At 17.3% G+C, this 27903-nt stretch overlaps 7 protein-coding genes across 7 annotated transcripts; 5 read left to right on the plus strand and 2 right to left on the minus strand.

The window, feature by feature from the left end:
• Positions 1–520: 520 nt before the first annotated feature.
• On the plus strand, positions 521–1537 carry PGSY75_1452100 (leucine-rich repeat protein; the record flags this gene model as incomplete). Its single annotated transcript, XM_018788204.1, has 1 exon — positions 521–1537. One exon carries the CDS (start codon positions 521–523, stop codon positions 1535–1537), a length of 1017 nt encoding a protein of 338 aa, XP_018639576.1.
• Positions 1538–2090: 553 nt separating this feature from the next.
• Positions 2091–3698, plus strand: PGSY75_1452200 (putative aminomethyltransferase; the record flags this gene model as incomplete). The annotated part of the gene is made up of 1 exon (XM_018788205.1): positions 2091–3698. The coding sequence occupies one exon, from the start codon at positions 2091–2093 to the stop codon at positions 3696–3698; it is 1608 nt and encodes a 535-aa protein (XP_018639577.1).
• A 262-nt stretch (positions 3699–3960) lies between these two features.
• On the minus strand, positions 3961–5025 carry PGSY75_1452300 (DER1-like protein; the record flags this gene model as incomplete). Its single annotated transcript, XM_018788206.1, has 1 exon — positions 3961–5025. The coding sequence occupies one exon, from the start codon at positions 5023–5025 to the stop codon at positions 3961–3963; it is 1065 nt and encodes a 354-aa protein (XP_018639578.1).
• Positions 5026–7366: 2341 nt separating this feature from the next.
• PGSY75_1452400 (hypothetical protein) lies at positions 7367–9697 on the plus strand (the record flags this gene model as incomplete). Its single annotated transcript, XM_018788207.1, has 1 exon — positions 7367–9697. The coding sequence occupies one exon, from the start codon at positions 7367–7369 to the stop codon at positions 9695–9697; it is 2331 nt and encodes a 776-aa protein (XP_018639579.1).
• Positions 9698–10363: 666 nt separating this feature from the next.
• PGSY75_1452500 (putative SNARE protein) lies at positions 10364–12058 on the minus strand (the record flags this gene model as incomplete). The annotated part of the gene is made up of 8 exons (XM_018788208.1): positions 10364–10440; positions 10546–10599; positions 10770–10807; positions 10938–11044; positions 11173–11214; positions 11353–11557; positions 11722–11796; positions 12021–12058. 8 exons carry the CDS (start codon positions 12056–12058, stop codon positions 10364–10366), a joined length of 636 nt encoding a protein of 211 aa, XP_018639580.1.
• Positions 12059–14330: 2272 nt separating this feature from the next.
• Positions 14331–24543, plus strand: PGSY75_1452600 (hypothetical protein; the record flags this gene model as incomplete). Its single annotated transcript, XM_018788209.1, has 7 exons — positions 14331–23400; positions 23484–23590; positions 23699–23763; positions 23864–23993; positions 24081–24186; positions 24317–24380; positions 24480–24543. 7 exons carry the CDS (start codon positions 14331–14333, stop codon positions 24541–24543), a joined length of 9606 nt encoding a protein of 3201 aa, XP_018639581.1.
• Positions 24544–25311: 768 nt separating this feature from the next.
• PGSY75_1452700 (putative U1 snRNA associated protein) lies at positions 25312–27384 on the plus strand (the record flags this gene model as incomplete). Its single annotated transcript, XM_018788210.1, has 8 exons — positions 25312–25327; positions 25687–25763; positions 25929–25999; positions 26088–26182; positions 26297–26405; positions 26527–26590; positions 26679–26786; positions 26914–27384. The coding sequence occupies 8 exons, from the start codon at positions 25312–25314 to the stop codon at positions 27382–27384; spliced, it is 1011 nt and encodes a 336-aa protein (XP_018639582.1).
• Positions 27385–27903: the final 519 nt, after the last annotated feature.

Genomic DNA, 27903 nt, shown 5'->3' on the forward strand with positions numbered 1-27903 from the left:
TTTTTTTTTTTTTTTTGTTTTTTTTTTTTTTTTTTTTTTTTTTTTTTTAAATGAATATGATTTTTGTTCTTTTAAATGTTAAGCACATACATATAGTTATATATATATGTGGATACATAAATATGTATTATTATAACTTATATTAAAATCAATAAAATAAATTAAAAATAAAAATAATGAGAAAATACATTTTATTAAAAGAAAATAAAAAATATAAAATGGATTCCCTTTTTTAGATGATAATGCAAAATAATAATAATATATCTATATCTATATATATATATATATAATAATATATATACATAATAATACATATTATTTTATTTTATTTTATTTTATTTATTTATTTTTTTTTTTTTTTGTAGAAAGATTTATATTAATATAATAATTTTCCTTACTTTTTAATTTTTCTCTCTGTCATTTTTTTTGTATTATAATTCATTTTATAATGTTTATTTTATATAGTTTTGTTTATGCATTATAGCCTTTTTCTTTTATATATAAAAAAATAAAGAACAAAATGAATGAAATAGATAATAATGAAGCAAGGAACGGTGTCGATTCAAGTTTGAAAATATTAAGCATATTAAAAATATCATCAATTATTAAAGATGGAGATATATCTAATTGTAAAGAGTTAATTTTAAAAAATAGGAATATAGAAGAATGTGAAGAGTTATATCAAATGAAGAATTTACAAAAAATTGATTTAAGTGAGAATAAATTAAAAGATTTAAAGATGGTTGAAATGAATTTAAATTTACAACAAATAATATTACAAAAGAATATAATAGATAATATAAATTATTTAAATAATATAAATAACTTGACATATTTAAATTTGTCCTATAATAAAATTAAAATAATAGATCATATTTGTCATTTAAAAAATATCAAAACATTAATATTAGCATATAATGAAATAGAAAAAGTTCCAAATTTATCAAGTTTACAAAATTTAGAAGTATTAATATTAAAAAATAATATGATAGAAAAATTTGCTAAACCAGCTAAAGAAATGAAACAGCTTAAAAAAATATCACTTTCTTTTAATAAAATAAGAGAGTTTTTTTTTGGTTCTCACTTTTCTCAAGTACAAGAATTAAGGCTAAATAATAACAAGTTAATAAATATTAGCAAGGATATAATATATATGACAAATTTAAAACTTTTATGTATACAAAATAATTTTATTATAAAACATGATGTTTTAGATTATTTAAGTCAACTAAATTATTTAAAAAACATCGTACTTTCAGATAATCCCTTTTTTAAAAATATGAATGTTCATTTATTAAATGAATTAATCAAAAAATTAAAATATTTAAAAAATATTAATTTTGTTCCAATACCTCAAAATAGGAAATTTGTATATTTTCCTTTTGATTCATCAAAAAATAATCCGCTAAATGATGAAAATTTAAATCATATGGATTCTAAACCAAAATTTAAACAGAATACAAAACAGTATAAACAAAAAATAATATCTGTGAATAAAAATAGTCGCAATATTTTTAAGAAAAAAGATAGAAACTAATCAATATTACATATATATATATATATATATATGAATATATTATTTTATAATTTTTTTTTGTATATGTATTATTTTCTTAAGAGAACAAAGTTTTTTTATTTTTTTATTTTTTTTTATTTTTACACATGAATAAAATGAATATATAATATATACATATGTGAAGATATATTATGTATATATTTTATTTGTTATATTAAAATTGAATAAACACTTAGTCACATATATTTATATAATTTTAATTTGAAGATAAAATAATGCTATTTTTATTTTATTTTAAAAAATATGAAACTATAATATATATATTAAAAATATATGTCAAATCCTCATATAGTACGTAAAATGTGCTTTTTGATGTTGGTTTTTTTTTTTTTTTTTAATTTTTTTTAAAGTATATTTTTTTGAAACTAGAATTATAAAATTATTTTTTTCAACTATGCTAAAAAAAATAAATAGAAAAAATATATAACATGGTAAATCTTTTTTTTAAAGGTGCTAAATAATATGTAACTATAAATATATATATATATATATTTTTATTTATTTATATCTTTCGATGAGTAAATATTTTTTGTGTAAATTAAAAAATCGAGCCCTTATCCAACTGTGGGGTAAGGACTCCTTTAAATTTCTGCAGAGCCTTACAACAAATGACTTGAATAAAATAATACCTGAGAGTGATTTTATATTACAAAAAAATTTACCTGAAAATTTATTATGTAATAATTATGATTCCTATATTTATGAAATGGATAATAAGACGACAAAATATGAGAAAAATGCTATAGGATTGCCTTCTTTATTTTTATTAAATAATGGAAAAATATTATATGATTGTTTTATATATAATATAAAATATAACTATGAAAAGAATTTATTTTTTAGTTTATTTTATATAGATTGTAATGTTCATATATTAAATTTGTTACTAGACTTATTAGATAAGCGAAGATTATCTTGTGATGTGTATTTTAAAAATATTAAAAATATTAATATTTACCAGTTATTATCATATACATCTTTATTGAATTTACATAAAAAAGTCAAGTGTACTAATACCTTTGAAAATGATATGAGTAATACATTAAATAATTCATTAAGAATATATAATGGTAACGATAATACATCTCTCTTTTTTTTTTCGAAAGATCAAAGAAGTGAATTATTAGGTTATAGAATATATGAATTTAATTATAGCAAGGATAAAATACCACATGATTATCCTAACAGTGTGAGTTTCATAAAAAGTGAAAAAGTTGAAAATAAAAAAACTTGTAATGATAACATAATAATATCTAAACATTTTGATAATCCATTTAATAATATTTTAAGCATTTTTGAAAAGGAAGAAAAAATAAAACTTACAAATTCTTTTATTTATGATTATTTAAAATTAAATTTAGGTATTATTGAAAATTTATACACAAAAGATATTTATTTTAGTGATACAAATGCGGATATATATGATCCAGCCACTTATACTAATGATAATAATAATAATAATAATAATAATAATAATAATAATAATAATACAGATATAACAATAAATAATGATATAAATAAAAATGTGAACAATATAAAAAAAGAAAGAGATATATTCAAATTTAAAAATTTAACACCATTCGACTTAAATTATGATAACTTAAATTATTTGACAAAAGAGAAAGGATGTTATGTTGGACAAGAAGCTATTAATAGAACCAGAAATGAAATATTTATAAGTAAATATTCATTAACATTATGTATGAATTATGATTATTATGATATGTTTCATAATAATTTTGATAATGATCCTACTAAGATATATAATAATATTTTATATACCAAATATTTAAAAGATATTAAAGATAACCATATGTTAAAAAGTTCTTTTTTTTTACTAAAAAATTTATTGAGTTCTAAACACAATGAATCAGTGACATATGAACATCAATTTGATGTTATATATAATAATGATATAAAATCAGATAATACTTTAAAAAATTTTAAAATTGGTCACGTTTTTTTTTATAACCATATAATAGGTATATGTTTTTTAATAAAAAAAAAATTAACAAATATGAAACATAATATATTTTCAAAAAGTTCGAAAATACATATAACAAACAACAATTATGATGAGGCTACTCATCGAATAGTTTTGATCCCCTTGGATAAAATTTAAAGCGCATTTTTTTTTAGTACATAAAAAAAAATATATATATGTATATATATTTATTCTTGTTTATAAAAACATATATATATTTTGTATATATATATATATATATATATATATATATATATATTCATTTAATTTACTTATTTGTATTTATTCATTTATTTATTTATGTTACAAATTATACTATAATATATATTTTAAAACACACAAACATTTATATCTTATATATATATAAATATGTTTTTAAAACATTTTGTTTAATCATACATTATTGTATTATTTCGTCGATATCATAAGACTCGAGATATTTTTTTAGAAAATTTGGTATTTTGAACACTTTTTTGTTATATTTATCATATAAGTAAATATTGAGAAGATAATATATGGATCCACTTGTTACTCCTAATAATCCAGATATAGATGCTTTTAAATTTTGTGCATGTATAATATCTATTAATATAGACAGATAAGGTAAGTACATGTTATTAATATTAATTCCAAAGATTAAGTTAGCTTTTTGATATGGATTAAGCATACAATTAACAAATAATAATGATTTCAATAAAGCTGTTGAATAAAATGGTTTTTTGATATATGAACATATAATAGATAATATACTAATTTGTGATATATAATAAGATAACATTTCAGCTGATCCAAGCCTATTTTCTAATTGATTACTTTGCACATATAACATATATATATTTGTTAAAACATATAGAGAAATATCTCCATAAAATAAAGCTGATGTATAAATTCGATAAAATTCAAATGCTCTCAAAACTCTTTTACTATGTAATGCAATTTCTTCAGGTTTTAATCCAATTACATTTAATGTTAATATTAATAATGATGATGATAAAAATAATTTCGTTATAATTTTTGTGTTTTTTAATTTATATATAAATGAGGATTTTAAATTATTAAAATATTGTGCAAGTAATTTTTTTTTCTCAAAATATATTTCTAATACTTTGTTATTTTGTTTGTTTTTCTTTTCGTTTATTGAATTTGTATCATTATTAGGTATATATAAATAATATAATTTATTCTTACTTTTAGATTTATTGACAAGGTTTTTGAATTTCTTATAGTGTATATTCTGATTGGTTGTAGGCAAATATTCGATCGTTTTCTTGTTATTTCGTATATTTAAATAATCTTTCCTTTTATAATATGAACGATTAATATTACCTAATTGTTTTACATTGGTAGATATTTTATTGTACTTATAATTATTTTTTCCACTTATTTTTTTTATGTTATATTCATTTTTGCAATGTATGTTGGTTAAGTATATAATAAATACTGCTATATAAAGAATCAAATTCATTCTTTTTTTTTTTTTCATGTATATTAATGTTCTCATTTAATTAAGATATTTATGTGTATTATATTATATAAATAAATAAATATATATATATATAAATATATATATACATATATATATTAATAAAAAATTAATAAATTATATTCATCTTCTACATTTCTTAAATATTTTTGCAAAAGCTTATTTGATTTTGTAACAGCCACTTAAAATATTAGAATATATAACTAAAAGGATAAATTTATTTACCCATATTAATCTTTTTCCTCGTGAATCCTTCTGTTCCTTATTTTTTTATTTATTTATTTTTTTTTTTTTATAATAATATATATAAATGCTCTAATATTTTTTCATGTACTCTTATATTAATATATATATATATATATATATATATATATATTTATTAGTATTAGATGATGTACATTTATATTTAAAAATTAAAGATTTTTATAAGGAAAACATAAAAATATATAAGCACCTATTTCTTAATAAATTTAAAAATTATATATTTTGCATACACACATAATATATATTGTTCAATTATTGATATACTTATTATATTTAATTATATATATATATATATATATATATATATTACAAAAAGTAAAAGGTCGTTTTATTTATATGAATCCTCAATATTTGATATACGGCTTATATTATATATTAACCAAAAGAAATATTCCAAGATGCATATTATAAACGCATGTATTTAGGTTTATTCAAAACTTTGGAGGAAAAAAATTAAAATAAAAAAAAATACAGATTATTAAATATAATTGTCTAAAAGATAAATTGTATTGAACTAGATTAAGACCTTTTATTTATTTATTTTTATATATATATGAATAAATTATATTTTTATGTAATAAATAATTAAGTATATATACGTGAATCGACATTTTAGTAAATATAACATAAGGGATAATTTATTAAAGATAAAAGAAAAGTATACCATGATTTAAAACAAAAAAAAAAAAAAAAAAAAAAAAATATACTTTGGATTTATTAAACTTTTTACTAAACAATAAAATGTAATAACGCAAAAATAATATTATATTCATAAAAAAATATATAACCTATAAGATATGTTTAGAGGAATATAATAATTTACGATATATATGCTGTGTAAAAAATTTATAATATAAATATAAGATGAATGGAATATAGTTTAATGCATATATATATATATATATATTATATGTGAATTTCATTTTGTTGTGGAAGTATAAGTAAATAATAAAAAAGAACTGGAAAATTAATTATATGATTTATGTGTTATATATATATATATATATATTATAAGAATGATAAAAATCTAACCTTTTAAGAATTGTTCATTTTTAGAATAATAAGAAGCTAACAACAATATAATTGTTATAATAAAATATAATAATTTTTTATATGGCTTTCTTTTTATAAGCCTTATGGAAAATAAGTCAGGATAGAATAAAAAAAAATTAAAAAAATAAATAACATATGTTTAATATAGTTGTAACATTAAAATCATTTTATTATTTTAAGGATTATATAAGTATATTTTTAAATTATATATAATATTTTTCATATGTTGAAAATTTAAATTGTTTAGAGATCTATAAAAATATATAATATTTATATATATATAATATACGTATATTTGAATGACACAAATATATATACATAATTCTTAATAGTAATCATATATTCATATTATATTTTATTACATATTTAAAATGATTTTATACCTTTTTTCTTTTTTCTTTTTTCTTTTTTCTTTTTTCTTTTTTTTTTTTTTTTTTTTTTTATAAAATATAGTATCTTTCAAAAACGTTTTTATTTTAATTTTTTTTTTATATGTAAAAATGAAAATTTATATGAGATTATTAATCTTTAATATTTTCAAATAATTATTAAAAAAAATTCACATATATATATAATATGTAAATGATAAAGATATTTAAATATATAAATATTATATATATATATATATATATATATATATTATAGAAAATAATAGATTTTTAATTTTCATAATTCTTTATAAAGTTTTTTTTTTTTTTTTTTTTTTTTTTGTTTAATTATTCCCCATATATAATTTTTGAAGTTGAAAAAAAAAAAAAAAAGAGAATTTAATATGTTATTTTAAAGAAATTTGAAAAAAAAAAGAAATTAGGTAAAATATGTATATAAATTAAAACATATATATATTTATAATATATATAATATACACCAGAATTTGTTATTTTTTATATTTATTATGTCATATGACATATATATATGTATATATAATATATCTCATAGTATAAAATAAAAATTATAAAAGGATATATAATATATATATAACATTGAAGAGACAAAATATGATTTAATGGATAGTCTTTTTACAATTAATATAAATCCAGATGAAAATGTAAGTTTAAATAAAGGAAAAGATAATATAAAGAAATATAGCAAAGAAGAAAATGATGAAGAAAAGAATGAAGAGGATGATAAGCTAATAAACTTTAATATAAATGAAATAAGTAAGGAGAACCCTTTTGAAATGTTAGGAGATTTAAACGAGAATCAAATAGAACAATATATGAATGTTAGGAAAAATATAAGAAAATATATTTTAAAATCTTTTAAAAAAGATCGAATTATAAATGGGCGTCTAGAAAACTCAGAAATAGAATTTTTGTGTGATAAAAATAAAAAGAATAATGATGAAATCAAGTTGATTTTAAAAAAAGATATAATTAATAATGTAATAAATAATTTTACTAAGGATAAGCAGAAAAGGAACAAGGGTAATGACATGAACAATAGATATTTTTATTTAAATCCTGATGAAAAAGGATATAATAATAATGATGATGATGATGATAAATATATTGAAGAAGAAAGGGATGAGAAAAATTTTATGGATTTATTTATGGACACCGATATGTTTGAAAAGAAGATGAATGAAGAAATTGAAAGAAATAATGAAACGGATATGAATGATGATAAAAAATTAAGTGATAATAATGAGGATGATAAAAATGATGATGATAAAAATGATGATGATAAAAATGATGAAGATAAAAATGATGAAGATAAAAATGATGACGATAAAAATGACGATGATATATATGACGATGATATATATTCTGATGACATATATACTGATGATAAAAAAAATGAATTCCATAATGATGAAGTAGCCATTGTAATTTCTAAAAATAGTGATGAGGATAAAACCTCTATTACAAATGATAATATATTAATTGAAGAAAAATGTATTGTGCCAAAAAAGTTTAATAAGGTACTATCAAATTTCGAGAAAAGAATAAAAAGATGGAAAATAAATTTCCCAGATATTAATTCAGAAAATATGTTTTTTCATTTATATTTTTTATCAGAATTATATAAAGAGAAAAGATATATATGCCAAAATTGTGGTTCAATAGAATGTGAAAAAGATTCTTTTATGAAAGCTAAATGTTTAAATAATTTCTGTTTCTTATGTCATAAACATATATCAGAGAATATGTGTCATAATACGAGGTCACAATATGTATCATTTAAATCGCATATAAATTCATTTAATGATTATAGATTAATAATGTATCCATATAATTATATTTCATGTTTAAATTGTTTTAAGAGAAAACATATTAAGTGTGGATCGCCTCCATATATATTTGCAAAAAATACCTATTTTTATAGAAAAGATTATAATTTTAAATCGAATAGAGCTTATGTTTTATATATGAATAATCCATTATATATATGGGACATTTCAAATGATAAGAAAAATAGCATTGCTGATAGTACTAAAAATGATAGTGATATAAGTGTTATAAATATAAAAGGACATAAATATAATACCTTATATAATCATGATAAAATTTCTAATATATATAGTATTGATGATTATGATAGTGATTACTATGATCACGATGAATTATTTAAAAATAAAAATGAAAAAAATCATACGCATCAAAATGATACATTTCATAATGATATACAGAATAATAAAAAAAAAAGAAAATTTTCTTCCTACAATTTAGGAAATAATAATTCTGATAAAATGTTAAATAAAAAATCAAGAGATGATTACAATCATGATGATATTAGAAAAAACTTTCATTATGATAATAAACATACACATCATAGCAAAGATGAAGATAGAAATTATAGTCATAAAAATAAATATAGTAATTCATATAATAACAAATATGATAATAATATTAATAATAAATATAACAAACATGATGAAAATAAACATTATAGAAAAGATTACTCACATGGTGACGATGCTAATTATGTTCGCACGTCTATATACGAAAAAAAAAAAAATAGTTTCTATATGAATAATCACAATGCAAGAAATAATAATAACGATCATAATTTATATAATAATAATAATAATAATAATAATAATAATAATAATAAATATAATAAATATAATAGTCAAGAGAAACATACGTCAGGTTTATACAAATACAAAAACTCATCAAATAATATATCAAACAATTATGTATCACATAATTCCTTTAATAATTTAAACACTACATCTAACAAAAATAATAATAAACATAATTCTTCACAAAAATATGATAAAAAACATTCTTGGAATCCAAGAGAAAATGGACAAAATAAAAATAATAACAATAAGAAAAAGTCTGAAAATAATTATAGGAAAGCTAGCGGTTTGTATAAAAATGTATACTAAACTGGCAAATTAATTCACATAATAATAATAATATATATATATACATATAAATATAAATATTTTTTTAAAAATAGGGATCCAACATGTTTACTGTTTTTATTAAAATAAAAAATACAAATATATTTATTATTTTTCTTTAATTTGTATTTAAAAATAATAATAAAAAAAAAGATAGTGGATCAATAAAAGTTTTAAAAAATTGAATTTTTTTTTTTTTTTTTTTTTGTTCTTGTTGTTGTAGTCTTAATTTTATTTTTTCTATATTAAAATTTTATATATTTTTGTAAATTTAATAGCTCCATATACATAAATAAGATGTAATTATTGGCGTACACATGAAAGATACAGCATGTTATAATTAAAAATTTTCAACTTCATAAAAAAATAAAAGTAAAACTTTTTATAAATATACATTGTAAAATTAATATTTTTTAAACATTTATAGTTACATATTTGTTTTATATTTTGCTTCTTTTTTTTTTTTTTTTTTTTTTTTTTCTTTTTATGTTTCTGTCTTTGTTCAATTTATAAATTTTAATTTTTCATTGTTTCTTTGACTTTTTTGTTTACTATTTCATATTATTCTATATAATAATTTTTTATTTATTCATTCATTCTATTTTTTTTTTTTTTTTTTTTTTTTTTTTTTTGGTATATTTTTTTAAATCATGAAACTATGAGTATAAAGAATAAGACCAAAGATATCATTGATAAATAAAATATTAAAGACAAGATTTTAGTATCTGCAAAAGAAAAAATATAAATATATTATAATTTTGTGATAATATAAATAACATATTATGTGTTTATAGTATTGTTGTTATATTGTTTTGGATTTATATTCTAACTCTTTGTTTTTAAGTAATAAGATATTTTTTTTGTTACAAAGTTAATTTTTTCATCTAAAAAAGAAAATAAATAAAATGTAATATATATATATATATATATATATATATATAAAGTTTATAAAGATAAATATTGGCTTGGTTGCAGGAAAGGATATTAAAATGCAAATATACAAATATATATCTATACATATATATTAAATATACGTCTATTTTATATTTATTACTAGACATGTCCATTTCGTTTTCCAGTTCATCTAATAACCTACATATATAATAAAACATATACATATATATAAAGAATAATATAAAATAGTATCAAGTGTACGTGTTCTTATTCTTTTATATTAATTATATGAAAAAAAAAATAATAATAAGTAAAAAAATTTACTAACTTTTGTTGATCCTTTAATTCTGTATTTATTGTAATTGCAGCATGGTGTAATCTCTCTGCTGATTCAGCCAATTCTTCTAAATCGTTATCTTGTCTTTTTAATATAACCTGATATATAGTAAAAATATATATATATATATATATATATATACATATGGATAATTTTTGTTATATGCATTCATCTTAATTATATGTATGTCAGCCTTTATGGATTGAAAATGAGTTTTTAAAATTACTGAGTTGTAATCATTATTTGGATTATTATTATAACTTAAAACCTACGAAAGATAATATATATATATATATATATATATTTATATATTTAGATATTCATCATATATTTATAAGGTCAAATAATAGTTTATAATTAATCAATATTATTCATTATTGTCTTATTATTATTTTTTAATATTTACATTATTATTTATATTGTTTGTTATCTCGTTCAATAAATTTCTTATAATTCTCAATGACTGTGTTCGTTCCTCAATTTCTTCGGAACTTATATTAAATTTATATGAATTTTTTTTTACTATATTAACTGAATTATCTAAATCGTTTAAATCTTCATTTAAGTATTTTATTTCTTCTTTGATCAAATTGTATTTCTCTCTTGCAGATCTATAAAAAAAAAAAAAAAAAAAATTAAAGAAATACATAATTAGGCAGTTTATATAGAAACACATATGTAGTTACTAAATAAGCAGATTTATATAATATATATTTATATATTCATTTTATTTAGTAAATAAAAGCATTATTATATGTTATAAAAAAAAAATTACATAGAACGTTTATCAGGTATGTTATTCCAATTATTATATAGGCTTTGTAGTTTATTTACAGATATATCAACTTCTCTATATATTAAAAAAAAAAAATTAGAAAATTTATTAATATGTTGTGCTATATATTAATATATTATTATATATAAGAAAATATATTATATAATAGGAAAATCAAAATATGTGTTAAAATATAAAATATTTATGTATTTATATAACTCCATTTCTTTTATTTTATTTTTTTGTCTTGTTTAACAATATAAAGTGAATGTCTAAAATATATATATATTTAAACGTACTGTTTTGCTTCATAAAACGGATCAATTTGTTCATTCATTTTTACATATATATTTTTTAATTATACAAAATAATATAATAAAAGATGTTGTTATCTTTTCTATAAGAATATAAATAAGGACGTAAGTATATATTTTATGCTATACATATATACTTGCTTTACAATTTAAAAATTTTGTTGTTTAATATTTATGTTGTTTGCTTTTCTTGTATTTATATTTAAAATATCTTGAAAAAAAAAAGGAGGAATAACATATGATGTTACATGTATATATATATATATATATATATATATATATATTTATAGAATAATTATATAATCATAATTAAAATGTGTTGTTTTTAAAAATTACTAAATATATTTATTTGTTTACATTAATTTAAAAATGTAAATCTCTATAGTTATATATATATATATATATATATTTATTTATTTATATGTATGTATTTTATAATATATATTTTTTAATTCCTTCAATTTAGGTTATTTTATTATTTGAAAAAAACTAATATATATTTTATTATTCATAATATTTTAATTTAGTTATATTTCTTTTTTTTTTTTATTGTTCCTTGTTATCTTTCATATTCTTATATTCTATTTAATAAAGAAGGATACACATTTTATGGAATTTTTAAAATTTACTTTTATTTTAATTTTAAAATAAAATTTTACAAAGAAACACTGAAAAAAAAAAAAAAATAAATAAAAACAAAAAAACAAAAAAAAAAGAAAAAATAGAAAATTAAATGGAAGGAGTATAAAATTAAAAAAAAGGAAAAATCTTAAAATATTATTTTTCTCATATATATTTAATTATAAATAAATATATATATATATATATATATATATATTATATACATATATTTATATTTTTATATATTTATTTATATACAACAATAATATAAAAGAAGATATAAAAGAAATATATTTTTTAAATAATATCAAATGTGTTGATAATTCTAATAACCTTCTTCTATGTTGCACACAAAGAGAAAAATATATTCAATAAAAAAAAATATATATAATATATATATTTATATATATATATACTGATTTATTTTGTACTATAATTTATCTTTTAATTCTTTTATGAATTAAAAACCGAATGATTTAATAATATATTATATATATATAATATATATATATTTTCTTTTGTACTTCAAAAGAAAGAAAAAAAATAATAAAAAAAAATTTATTAAATATATTTATATTTTATATAAATGTACGTATAAGAATTGAATTAGGGAATCATTTCTATTTTTATTTATATTATTATTTTATTTTTTTATTTTTTTTCATTTAAATTAAATCTATTTCATATTTTTGCTATTATAATTGTTGTTATTTATATTTTTTTTTTACTCCTTGAATATTTATTTTAAAAATAAAATTAAAGGCACAGACACATAGAATACATTTATATTTGACTGCAAAAAATGAAGGCATATTTTGTTTGATTTTTGTGAATTGCATATATTATATATATATATATATATATATATATATATATATATTATACATATGTATGTATGTATGTATGTATAACATAATCAAGTATATTATTTATTTATATATATAATATATATATTTTTATTTTTGTTCTTGAAAATATTAAGAACAATATATATCTATAATATATGAATATTTATGTATGCATTTATGATTTGCTTGTATTTTTTTTTATTTTTTATTATTTTATTTTTTTTTTTCTTCTTGTTTGTTTGTTTTGTATTTTTTCTTATCATTTTTATATACTTATAATATTTTGTTATTATATCTTGTAAATATAATATTTTGAATGTTTTGTTGATTTTTGTATACATCATTCTATATACATGAAAAAGTGTTTTTTTTAAAAGGTTATAATAGAAGAATAAAAAATGTAATATTATAAAAATATAAATATAAAAATATTTTGAAAATATTATACAAAAGATATAAGGTAATAATATATATATATATATAATATAATACATATGTTAATATATATTATTAATTTATTATTTTTGGTATAAATATAATAATAATAGTACTTAATGAGAAAAATAAAAATAGGGTAAAAATAAATGAATATATAAATATATATGTATTATATATATATATATATATATATATATATATATATATATATATATATATAATATATTTTATTTAGATTACATTTTCTTTATTTTTTTTTGTAAAAATATATATATATATATATATATATATATATATATATATATATTTATATATGTTTCCAATTTTTGATTTATGTATTTTTTTTTTTTATTAAAAATATGTATGTAATATTGATTATGTGAAAAGAATGGATTCTTTATCATTATTAGATGAATTAGAACATGACTTGACATCTCTAATTCTGGAATCTAAAAAAAAGAACATATGTGTAAAGGAAAAAACCGAAATCTGCATTGTAAAAATAAAGAATTATAATAGCATATTGGAATATAAGGGGAATCAATTATTATGTGATTTTGAATTTCCATTAAATGATATATTAGAAATAATTAATATATGTATGAATATAAATAGCTATAAAATAAATAATATTTGTTTATCAGTTATACAAAAGATTGTTCTTTATATATTATGCTTAATTGATAATAAAGAATTAATTAATAAATTTGATGAAATAAATATTGAAAAGCATATAGAAATAATTACAAATAAATTATTTGATTTAACGTTTCTTGAAGATAGGAAAATATTAATTAAAATATTACAAATCATTTTAACAGCTTTTTCATCTAAATATATTGAATATTATAACAAAGATAATATTAATACCATTTTGAAAATATTATATTCTATATATTATTCCTCTCTTTATGATAAAAACCTTATTCTATATCAAACATGTTGTGCTGCATATGAACAACTTCTTAACTCACTTATTGATGTATGTAATAAAGAAGGTTTTATGAATATGGATGACTCTAGTAATATAAACCTCTCTGAAGGTACAGATGATAATCTTAAGAAGAAGAAAAAGAAAAAGAGAAAAAAGAAAAAGAAAGAAAGCAGAGAAATTATGATAGTAAATGAAGAAGAGAAAAATGGGATTAGTAAAACTGAATATATGGAAAACAATAATGTTAATAATAACATAAATGAGGAATATAATAATAATGATAATAATAGAAGAACTGATGTGAATAAATATACGAATGATCAAAATAGTGTTCAGTATTATTTTGAAAATTTTGTTTTACCATATAATACAAATGATCAGATAGATTTAATATATATAAACAATATGGACAATAACAAAAATATGAAAAATAAAAATAAACTACTATCATTAATTCATTACTTATGTTATTGTTGTTTTGTTAATATTCGATCGAAATATAATACCGAAAGGATTAATGATGTGGAGAATAGAAAATCAAGGGAAGAGGAATATAATAATAATGATGACTATAAGGAGGAAGAAAATTGTGAAGAGTTGAATAAAATAAATAACAAAAATAATGAGCATAACAATAATGGTGATATGAAGGAGGACATAAATAATAATATGAATTATAAACACAATAATGATAATAATTATATGATTAACAATATTGTAGATAATGGAAAAGACTATGGAATAAAAAATCGCTTATCCGATGTTTCAAAATGTTCATCCTGTTCAAATACAAAAAATGAAGAATATAATAAAAACTTCCAAGGGAGTAATAATATCAATTCTTTTTTAATAGAAGAAAAGACAAATGTAGTTAATAAAGATGAATATAATAAAAGTAATATTTCTAAAAATGAAGATATTAATAATATGAATAATATGTATAATGTGAAAAATTCAAATATTAAAAAGTTTTTTAAAATTTTGAAAAGTAGTAATTCAAAAAACTCAAGTAATGATAATGTTAGTAATATAAAATATAATGAAACATTTCATGCTGATTCTTCAGAATTAAAAACAGATATCTTATCAAGTTATAATAAGAATAATTTAATTTTACCTTTTAATTTTTGTTTAGATTTATTATATATATTTTTAAATAATTATGAATATTTTTTAGACAATTTTGAATTTTTCAAATTATTAAAATTTGAAGTTATATATATAATTTTAATATCATTAAAATATGATTTAGATATTGATGTTTTTTATAGATGTTTAAAAATTCTTAAAATTATTTGTAATAAATATTTTGTATATTTCTTAGCAGAAATACAATATCTTCTTGATGTATTACAGAAGTATTTATGTTTAGTCAAGCCATTTTCAAAACTATATATTGTATTAAATTTCTTTTTTTATTTGTTTGATAATACAAGTACCTTTTTTTATTTATATAAATATTTTTACTACTACAAAAATGCTAATAATAAATGTCGAAGTAAACATGAAGTCGATATAAAAGAAAAACATATTCCTTCTTCTTATGATTGTAATGAAATGGAAAATGTTAAAAAACAAGTATCAAATGAAAAAAATAAAGATTCAGAAAATATTATATTCCCTATTAATATAAAGAATAAAATTTCAAATAATGTTTTGGATACAATTGACAATACGAATAATAGTGTGAACAAAATGGAGGACCTATATAATAACGAAGAAAATAAAAAACTATTTAATAATGAAGACAAAATTGAAAATGATGCAAATAATTTAAATCACAAAAACCAATATAATGATAATAATGATTTTATTTTTACAAGAATTGTTGAATATATCAGTAAAATAATACATGAGCTTTTGTTCTTACATACTATAGATATTACAAAAATGTATCCGTACCTTAAGGTAATAAAATATGATAGAATATATACAACTGAAACGAGGTTTGATGATATAATAAATAAATTGAAGGAAAATAATATTAATATTAATAATAATAAAAATAATAATAATAATAATAGTAATATGAATGATAAGAAGGAAACCCCAAAAAAGATAATAATACAGGAAAAAATTCAAACACCTATATTGAATAATGAAGAAGAAAAGGATTATAAAGAAATAGATGAAAAAAAAAAAAAATATATATATTTACATAATATGAATTCTTTTAAAGATGAAAAACAATTATCCTTTTGTAATTTTTTAAGTTACCCTATTATATTACCAAATGCAATTGTAAATCCAAAAGAAGATTTTTATTTAAGTAAATTTTCTACAGAAAAATTCATGTGTAAAATTTTATTTGATGATTTATTATATAAAGATGTGGATGAAATACGATTATTAGCATCTTCTGTTGATAGTATATTATCTCTAGTTAATTCCTTTTATATAATATTTTTAAACATATTAAAAAAAGATAACAATCCATATTGTTTTTCAACAGTAGATATGAATGATGAAAGAATAAAACATCATCTGGAAAATTTTCATATGGAAAGAACTAATGTAATGAATAGTAATATTATAAATAACATTGATAATTCTAATAATGTTAATCAACTGAAAATTTATAATAATGACAATTATAATAATAATAAATATAGTATATACAATTTAAAGAATGAAAAAGGACATGATAAATATACAACTAATATGAAGGATATATATGAAATTCATGCAAAAAAAGAGACATCCAATTTTTATTATTCAATACATCAAAAGATACAATATTATAATCATAACGATTATGTTAAAAATGGATTTATAGACTATTCAAAGATAGAAGATAAAAGCAAGGATATATATCAAGATAATAATAATACAAGTCGTACAGACCATAATGATGAATATAATATAAGCGTAAAAAAAAAAGAATTTGAAAACTCATATAATATATTATATAACCAAGTAAATATAAATCTTAATGAAGATAAGTCTCTTTTTTTTTATGTATTTAATTCCACATGTAGATTTATTATATCATGTATTTGTTTAATATTTTCTTATACTAATACATTAGATGTTTGTTTTTTTAATGGTTTCCAAAAATTAATATTCATTAGTTCTAATCTAAATGTAAATATATGTACAGATGCCTGTTTAAAAACATTAACCAAATGTAGTAGTATATTTACCTTAGAAAATTCTCCTTTTTTTCTAAATATTCTTAAAAATTTTGAGAAACAAGAAAACAAAAATGAAAATAATATTAAAGCAAAGAAAAACAAATCAGGAAGTAAAACTGGAGCTTATAAAATGACTAGTGTTCAAGCGAGTAATACAAATAAGGGGGTATCACCTATAAAAAGGGAATTATATATAGATGATATTTATGAAAATATGGATAAAAATATTTTGCCATGCAATAATATATCTATCACACATATGAATAATGTGAATAATAAAAATTTTGATACATGTGAAGATATGAGTAATACTAATAATTATAAAGATAATAACTTTAATGATAGAGAAGAACTGATAAAATGTGTTAATACAATAGTTCTTAATAAGAAAAAGAAAAAAAAAATGCCCTCGAAAAATAATGAACATAATGATTTATCATATGAAAGCAATGAGGAACAAGAATCTAATACTTTTAATAGGAATGATATGAATATGGATGAAAGTAAATTAAATGATTCAAATATAAAACATAATAATAAAATGAATGGTGTGAAAGATATAAATGTTGATAAATATAATGTTAATCATAGTATTGAATCATGTGATTCCTTAGAAAAAGAAACTGTGATTAATAATAATGAATCAAATAAAGAAATGTTAACTTATTATAACATAAATAATATGACTAATGATAATATAAATAATTTAAAAGAGAATTTTTCCAAACGATTAAGTGTTGAAAGTATCGAATTGAATTTCCTTACTTATAAAAGAACATTAAATGATGATTTATTAAAATATTTTGATGATATAATTAGTGTAATATTACAAGAATCTTATTATATAAATAATGATTTAAATAATATAAAATATATTTTATCAATAAAAGCTGTTATTAGTATATATTATATATATGGTGATTATTTACATTTTGATGATTGGTTAAAATTAATAAATTTATTTGTCGAAATTAATTATATATATAAATATATAGCTTCTATAGAAAATAAAACAATTCAATTTTTAAATTTTTTTCATCATATAAATAAAAATGAAGAAGATATTTCTTTTCCTATTGACAAATATGATTCATCTGATGTTGATAGAAATAATAATTCACAAAAAGTTGATTCTAAGAGTATAGAATTTTGTTATTTTATATTGCGATTTATTCAAAAGAATCCAGTTTTATGTGCAGAAATAACTGTTATTTTTTCTTCCTTTGATTATTTTTTTAAAAATACTATTTTTTATAACATTTCAACATTAATTAATATAATTAATTCTATACATTATATGATATTTAATCAATTCTTTAAGGAGAAGAGATTAGGTTGTAAGAAATCTAATAAATTATTAAATAAAGAAGAATTTATTTGTATGGATAAAAAAAATAATTCTGCATTGAATCATGAAAATGTTTTTGTGATTAATGACTATAAGGGATGTATTGTAGAGAATAATTATTCTATAAATGATCCTAATAATAATAATGAGAAAACAAAAAGGGTATTGGTTGATTCTATTAAAGTTGATGAAAATATGTGGAATGAAGTAAATCAGAAAAAAAACGTAATTAACAAATATTTTAATTTTTTATATAAAAGTAAAGATATTTTTGAAATATTTTATTTTTATTTATCTCATTTTGAACCAATATATAAGTCATACTTCCAATATTATAGTGATATATTTTTTATAAAAAAGAAGAAAAAAAATAAAAATAATAATACTTATCCGAATGACGATTCTAATAATAATGATCATGTGAATGTTAATGAAGCGGTTGATACATGTATAAATGAAAGAGATCAAATGAATCATTCATATATTTATTTAAAGAATGATAAATATATTGTACTTAAAAAATTAGAAGAATCTTGTATTTTTGAAGATTTTTATCCTTTATATATATTAGAAACATTGTGCGTTATAAACATAAATAAGATAAGATATATTTATAACAATTGCTGTATTGATATATTATTATTATCTTTATGTAAAAATAATGATATTCAAAAGAAAAGTATAGATACATTATATAACATAATAAAGGAGTCAGTTGTATATTATAAATCTAATTTTGAAATACAATTTCTTTTGTTTAAACCTTTCTTCTTTTTTATTGTAAATCCGTATATATCTTATCGTTCATATTTTATGACGTCCTTTTTAAATTTCATTAGAAAAAATGGTTCGTTTTTTTATAAAGACATGTGGTTGTTTGTTATATATCTTTTATATGTATCTTTACAAAAAGAATTAAAAAAAAAAAATTTAAAACAAAAAAGTCATATTTGGAAAGAGGAAATAAATGAAGAAATGAAAAGAAAAGATGATACCATTAAAGCGGACAATATTAGAGAGTATAAAAATTATAAAGACAAATCAAAATTGAATGATAAAAATGAAATTGATGAAGAAAATATATCTATTATTAATAACATTTTTAATATTTTAGAAATTATTATTGTAGACTATATTGAAGATGTGCCAGTATGTGAAATAATGGAAATAATAATTCACATGCTCATGCTATTTTCTTCTTTAAATATTTTGAGTAATAATATATCTTTTCGAGCTATTAATTTTTCTTGGACTATTGTAGATTATATTATAGATCGTTCGAATTTAATTAATAAAAATATAAATAATGATAATAAAAAAGATATACAAACAAATGGAAATAATAAAAATATGGTTTTAGAAAAGAAATTATTACACATATGTGTTATAGAAAATAAAAAAATGTATATATATGAAAATAAAATAAAAATGAAAAATATAAAAATGAAAAATTTTTTTATATTCATTTTATATAATTTAATGAAACTATGTTTGGATGAAAGAATAGAAGTACGAAATTGTAGTATCAAAACTATTATGAGTATATTATCTGCACATATTTATAAATTTGATTTTTTCTTTTATAAAACTTCTATTTGTTTATTACTTAAAAGATTAACACTTACTTATTTTTATAAATTACAGGAATATTTTAAATTGGAAAAAAAACAGGATATACAAAATCATAATGTAAATATTATCCCCCATGAGGAGTTAACAACAATTTGTGAAAACAATATGAGAAATAATAATATGGGTATATCACCATGTGATGTATTGAATAATAATAAAAAAGATATAATATTAAATGAACCTTTAATAAAAGATTATATTCATCATGATATCAACAATAATAATAATAATAATATTAATAGTAAAAATTATATTTCAACTCATGAAAATGTTTCAAAAAATGTATCTGAAAAAAATGAAGATGATAACATAACATTGGTCTATACAAATAGTATGAAAAAATATATCAGTAGTAATATAAAAGACCAATTTAAAAATAGCTTTTTAAATATATGTTATGGAGAAAATATGTATGATGTCGTGAAAAAAAAGAAAGAAAAAAAAAATGAAAAAAAAAAAGAAAAAAAGAAACTTTTAGAAGATATTGATATGAACATAAATATATTTAATAATAATAATAATAATAATAATAATTTATTAGAGGATGATGAAAAGAATTGTGATTTATACGATTATGTAAATGAAAATTTTAATAAAATTATTATTCACCATTCAAGAGATAGTAAATTGAAACAGTGGATAGAAAGTTTTATTTTAATTATTGAAGGTTGTAATCGAATATTATTAGATCAAGATAATTATAAGAAGTTTCATTATTTTTATGATATATTTATAAAAATATTGAAAACTGTATTATTTATTGAATATAATAATAAAAATATGTTTGAATTACATATTTCTATTATTCAAATATTAAATAATATATTCATGTCTAAATTAAATTATTTTGGATCCTCCTATTTTAAAATGAAGAATTATATTACACTTAACAAATGTAATAAATATTATGTAAATATATTTGATAAAAGCTTTTTTTATATATATAAATATGCGCCCTCAATTATTGATCAGAAAATAAAAGATTTTATATTAAAAATTATTATAGACAATCTTAAAACTATAACGAGTGATAAATGGATATTTTATCATTCTATTATTTATTTTCATATGTTTCATTTTTTATTTCCATATACAGATGTGAATATAGAAAACGAATATCATCAAAACAAAAAAGAAAAAAAGCATGAAAAAAATTACTCTTTTTTAAATTATTATTCGATAGTTAATAAATTATATTTTGATTATTTTATAAGTACATCTGATTATTTGAATGAGAATATGATAGGAGGAAAAATGACAAATATGGATAATAAAAAAAATAATAATAATATTAATATTAATAATAATAATAATAATAGTTACAGTTGTAATAACCATTCTAGTAGTGACCTTATTTTAAATGAAGATATAAAATTAGAGAAGGACGCGTCATGTATAACTCATCATAATATGGAAATAAAAAAAAATATAAGTCTTACTAATTCAACAGATGAATATGAAAAACCTTTATTTACAAAAAATGCCTTTACATTTGATTACAAAACAGAAGATTCTAGTAAGGATCCATTAAATATTTATAACATTCTAGAAAATAACAAAGATATTTATAATATAAAGTATAATATATTATCTGAAAATTTTATAAAAAAAAATATATATGAAATATATTTGAATAATAATAATATGATAACTTCAGATCTGTTCAAAATATCCATGTATATTTTTGAAACATTAGAATATGATGATATAAATTTGTTAATAAATGAAGAACTTTTAAATAGCTTAAAATTATTGAAATATCATTTTTTTTATGATGAAGAAAAGATGGTTATATATAAAAATTTAATAGATTTCTTTTTTAATGATAATATATTGTTAAATGAGAATAATGACGAAATATTAGATAAAATAGAATTGAATGATACATATAACAAACAAGAAATTGATATAAATGATTATCAAGATAAAAAACAAGAATATAAAGAATGTAATAGATTATTTACCTTAAATTATAAAAAATTATATCCTTTAAATAATTATGTAGAAGGTTTTCAAATTTTTCAGATAGCTTTTTTTAATCATTTTATTCCATGTTATATATTTTTTATACATAATAAATTTAATTTATATCCAAATTATCAACTTAATTCAATGTACTCTATAATTTTATGTAATATGATAAAACAAGAATATTACACAGTATATTATCATGATCAAGATCTTCTAGTATCATTTTTAAATATGTTCCCATATATTCTAGCTACTCATTTGAAATGTTTTCTTTATAACCTTAAAAATAATTCTTGTTTTGTATTTTATGAAAGTATAATTATCTTATTAAAAATTACATATCAAATGGTTTTGAATTCGAAAAAAATCACCAAAAAGAATTTATATAAATATTGGTATTCAGTCATATTCGCAGTTGAAAAGATCCTCTTTGTTAACTGTAATAAAAAGAGTTAAATATATATATATATATATATATATGTGCATGCTTACATATACATATATATATTTTTGTACCTTTAGGCAGCAATGATAAAATTGATATGTTAGATATAATGCTCATAAAATTTATTAGGAATAATTATTTATCAGAAAATTCAGTGACACCTTGGTTTATAAAAATATACTTGGTAAATTAATTAAAAGAAATAAAACATATATAATAAATGGTGTATATATATTATCATTTTATGTTATTTTGCATGAAATATACATATATTTTTATTTTTTTATTTTAGACGAAAATTATAAGTGAACTTTATGATAAAAAAAGAAGAGCCTTTTCAAGTTGGACACTACAAATGTAATTTTTTTTTTTTTTTTCATATTTTATATATAAATAATTTATATATAATTTTATTTATTTATTTATTTTTTTTTTTTTCTTTATATATATAATATAGTTTATTTGAGGAGTATGAAAAAATGTCAAAAAATAATAATAGTTATCCTTACTATACTACTTTTATTACAATACTTTTGTTGAAAAAATGTGTATTGACTCTGAAGAGTTTTTCTAGTCAGAATAACAAGGTAAGTATTTATTAATATAAAGTGTAATTATATATATATATATATAAATATATACATATATATATATATTTATTTATATTTTATTAGGAAAACACTAGTGATGAAATTATTTTTATATTATACGAAATGAAGAAATTGAAATGTTCTTATTCTTTTATTAATATGGATAGTTCTGCAATATTAAAATCATCAGGTAATACTCTATATATAAAGTAAAATTTTATATATTAAAAATTAAGGATACTATTATATATAAATTTTACACATTGATCTATTTATTTTTGTTAAAATCATGTATTTATATTATCCTTTTTTTTTTTCAGATGAAAAAGCCCACCTTTTTATATGCTATCCATATCTATTAGATTGCTTAAATACAGAAAATAAGTAACCATATATTATAATAAATATTATATATATAATACACACCTTTATATATTTATATATATATTAATATATATATGTATATATATTTTTTTTTTATAGAAATGTTTTCACGACAGTTAAAGAACTATTGAAACTTATATCCTATCCATTACGGCTTCAATAATTTTATTAAAAATGAAAAAAAAAAAAATTCCAAGTATTATAATATATTATTTATTATATTTCTCAAAATAAATTGTTTTTATTATTATTTATTTATATACTATTTTACTAATATATATATATATATATGATATAAATATTATATATATATATATATATATTTATTTATTTCAATTAAAAATTTGTTATTTTATTATAATTTTTTTTTTTTGTTATATATTTTTTTTTTCTAATTTTCTATATAATTATAAGAAAAAAATATATGTACACATATATATTATATATATATATATATATATATATATATATATATATTATATACATTGAATAAATATATACTTTTTAATTTATCTTTTTATTTTATTTGAATTATATTCATATACCTTATTTTTTGTCGTTTAAATTTATATTTTTATACTTGGAATATTATATTATTTTATTTATTATTATTATTATTTTTTTTTTTTTTTCCCCTATCATTTTACTTCCTTTTTATTATTTTTTTGTGTTTGTTTCCTCATATTTGATATATATTAATATATATATATATATTTTAGTTTACATGAATTTTTTTTTTTAAGTATTCTAATAATACTTTAAAACAAAAATTATGAATAATTATTCTGCTTAAATATACTATATAAATCTCTTATAAATTAAAATACAAAAGTTGAAGTAATAATAGAAATATAAAACATTAAGTTTATAGCATTTTCTTTTTTTCTTTTATGGCAATGGGCGTTTTATATGAATTAATGTTTTCATTATCATGGAAGAAATGAGATGTAAAAAAAAAAAAAAAATAAAAAAACCATATATATGTATATTTTATAAAATGTAAAATAATTTTTAAATATGTTGTTTTTATTTTGTTGAATTATTTTTCTATATTTTAAGCCTTATACATATTAAATGTTTATATAAAAAAATGAGATTATATATATATGAGAATTCGTAAAATTGTAATATATTCTATTTTATTTATACTGTGTTATAATATAAATATGTATATATATATATATATTATATCATTTCATTTTTGTTATGAATACATAAAACCATTATGACAGCAATATATATACAAATATTTACACTGTCACAAATTAAAAACGAAAAATGTATTAATTATTTTTTACTTTTGCAGCTTTGTTAGATTCCCTTATGGGAAAGGACAGAAATGAAACTGATTCAAAAAAAAAATATTCATTTAAAGATGAAAATGTAAATATAAAAAATATAATTATAGTCATAGAATAATGAATATATATATTATACACATAACTATATTAAATATGAGTTCATGTTATTATAAGAAATATGAAATATTATGCGTTTATTGTAATTTTCATATATTTATTTATTTTATTTTTTTTTTTTTTTTTGAAGGTATGCAAATATTATTTAATTGATTTTTGCCCTCATGATTTATTTCCCAACACCAAGAGTGATATAGGAAGGTATAATCAAAAAAAATAATAAAATAAAATAAAATAAAATAATTGTCTATAATAATATATAAGGTTTATATTGTTACTTATTATTTAGGTGCAAAAATATTCATTCAGATATATTAAAAGAACAATTGGAAAAACATGAAGATTATAAATATTATTTAGCTAAATATCAGCAGATGTTTATGAGTAATATATACACTGTTTCAAATTTTATATTTTAAAAATATTATATCATTCATAAATATATATATATATATATATATATATTTATTTATTTTATATGTTTCATAATATTTGTAGAAACCTTGGAAAGGATTATAGATGTTGCTGATATGAAAATAGTAAAGACGAAAGAAAAATTAAAACATATGTCAAATACATCAAATAATACTTCTGATAAAAAAACAAAGTAAGGAATCTGAAATATTATAACACAGAATATTTGCATTATGTATAAAAACTGTAATGTATATAAATGTATCCTGTCTTAATTTATTATATATATATATATATATATTTGCTATATATAGAATTGAAAGTATAAATAGTCATATATGTGATTTGTTAAAGCAATCGGAAGAAGCCGGGGAAAAGGTAAATTCATTATATATATATATATATATATATTTACATATTTATATATTTATATTTTTTTTTCCTTCGGTTATATTTTTTAATATAGGGAGATTTAAATAAGGCTACTAGCTTTAATAATCAAATCACCATGCTTCAAGAAGAAATTAAGAGGTTAACTGAAGAAATGGAGAAATCAAACGATGGAAATTTAAAGGTTACCCAAGAATATTAATTAAGATCAAAAAATTAAAAAGAAAATGCAATTAAAATTGTAATATGTATAATATATATATATATATATATATTTATGAATATATTCTTATTTTTTTTTTTTTTTAAAGGTTTGTGAAACATGTGGAGCTATGCAAGCTGCTGGAGATATGGTGCAACGTTTTGAAAATCATATAAATGGAAAACAACATTTAGGTTTCGATAAAATAAGAAATACGTTAAATAAATTAAAAGAAGAAATAAAGGAGAGAGAGGAAATTATAGAAAAATATAGGAAAACAAGATACCATAGTAGTGATAATCATCATTCAAAAAGAGATAGACATCATCATAGAGATTATCATGATAGAAGAAGTTCAAGACATAAGAAGTCATCAGAAAGATATCATAGAAGTCATCATTCAAATAAAAGATCAAGAAAAAGATCACATTCAAATAGAAGTAAATCAAGTAGTGTTCATCATTCAAATAAAAGATCAAGAAAAAGGTCTCATTCAGATAGAAGTAAATCAAGTAGTGTTCATAATTCAAGTGACAAACATAGGAGACGTTCAGTTAAATATGATAAAGAAGACAATTAAAATGTAAATTTAAATATATAAGAAAATATAGTTCGTTTTAAATATATATCATTATGTTATATTATATATTATATTACATTCTATTTGGTTCCATTCATTTTTATAGAAATCTCAAAAAAATTATAATTAAAAATATTTGATAATGTATTTTTCATTTTTATTCTATTTTTTTTTTTTTTTTTTTTATGCTTAACTTTTTTTCACTTTTCTTCCTCGTAACTTTATTATAATATAAATTTTTATTATCTATTACATTATCTTAATTTGTTATTATTTATTTATTATAATAATTTTATCGTGGAAACATTTTTATTTCAATTTATCTAATTTGAATATGTAATATTTTCATGAATATATATTTTTATTAAATTATACATCATAGTTTTATATATTTATAATTTTTTGATATTATATATTTTCTTTTTTTCTATTCATGTTTTCTTTTATTTTTATTTTTTTGATATATATAAATATATTTTTTTTTACTTCTTATTTATATATAAAATGTATATTAAAATT

Source organism: Plasmodium gaboni, chromosome 14 (assembly GCF_001602025.1).
Source record: "Plasmodium gaboni strain SY75 chromosome 14, whole genome shotgun sequence".
Classification (NCBI taxonomy): domain Eukaryota; phylum Apicomplexa; class Aconoidasida; order Haemosporida; family Plasmodiidae; genus Plasmodium; species Plasmodium gaboni.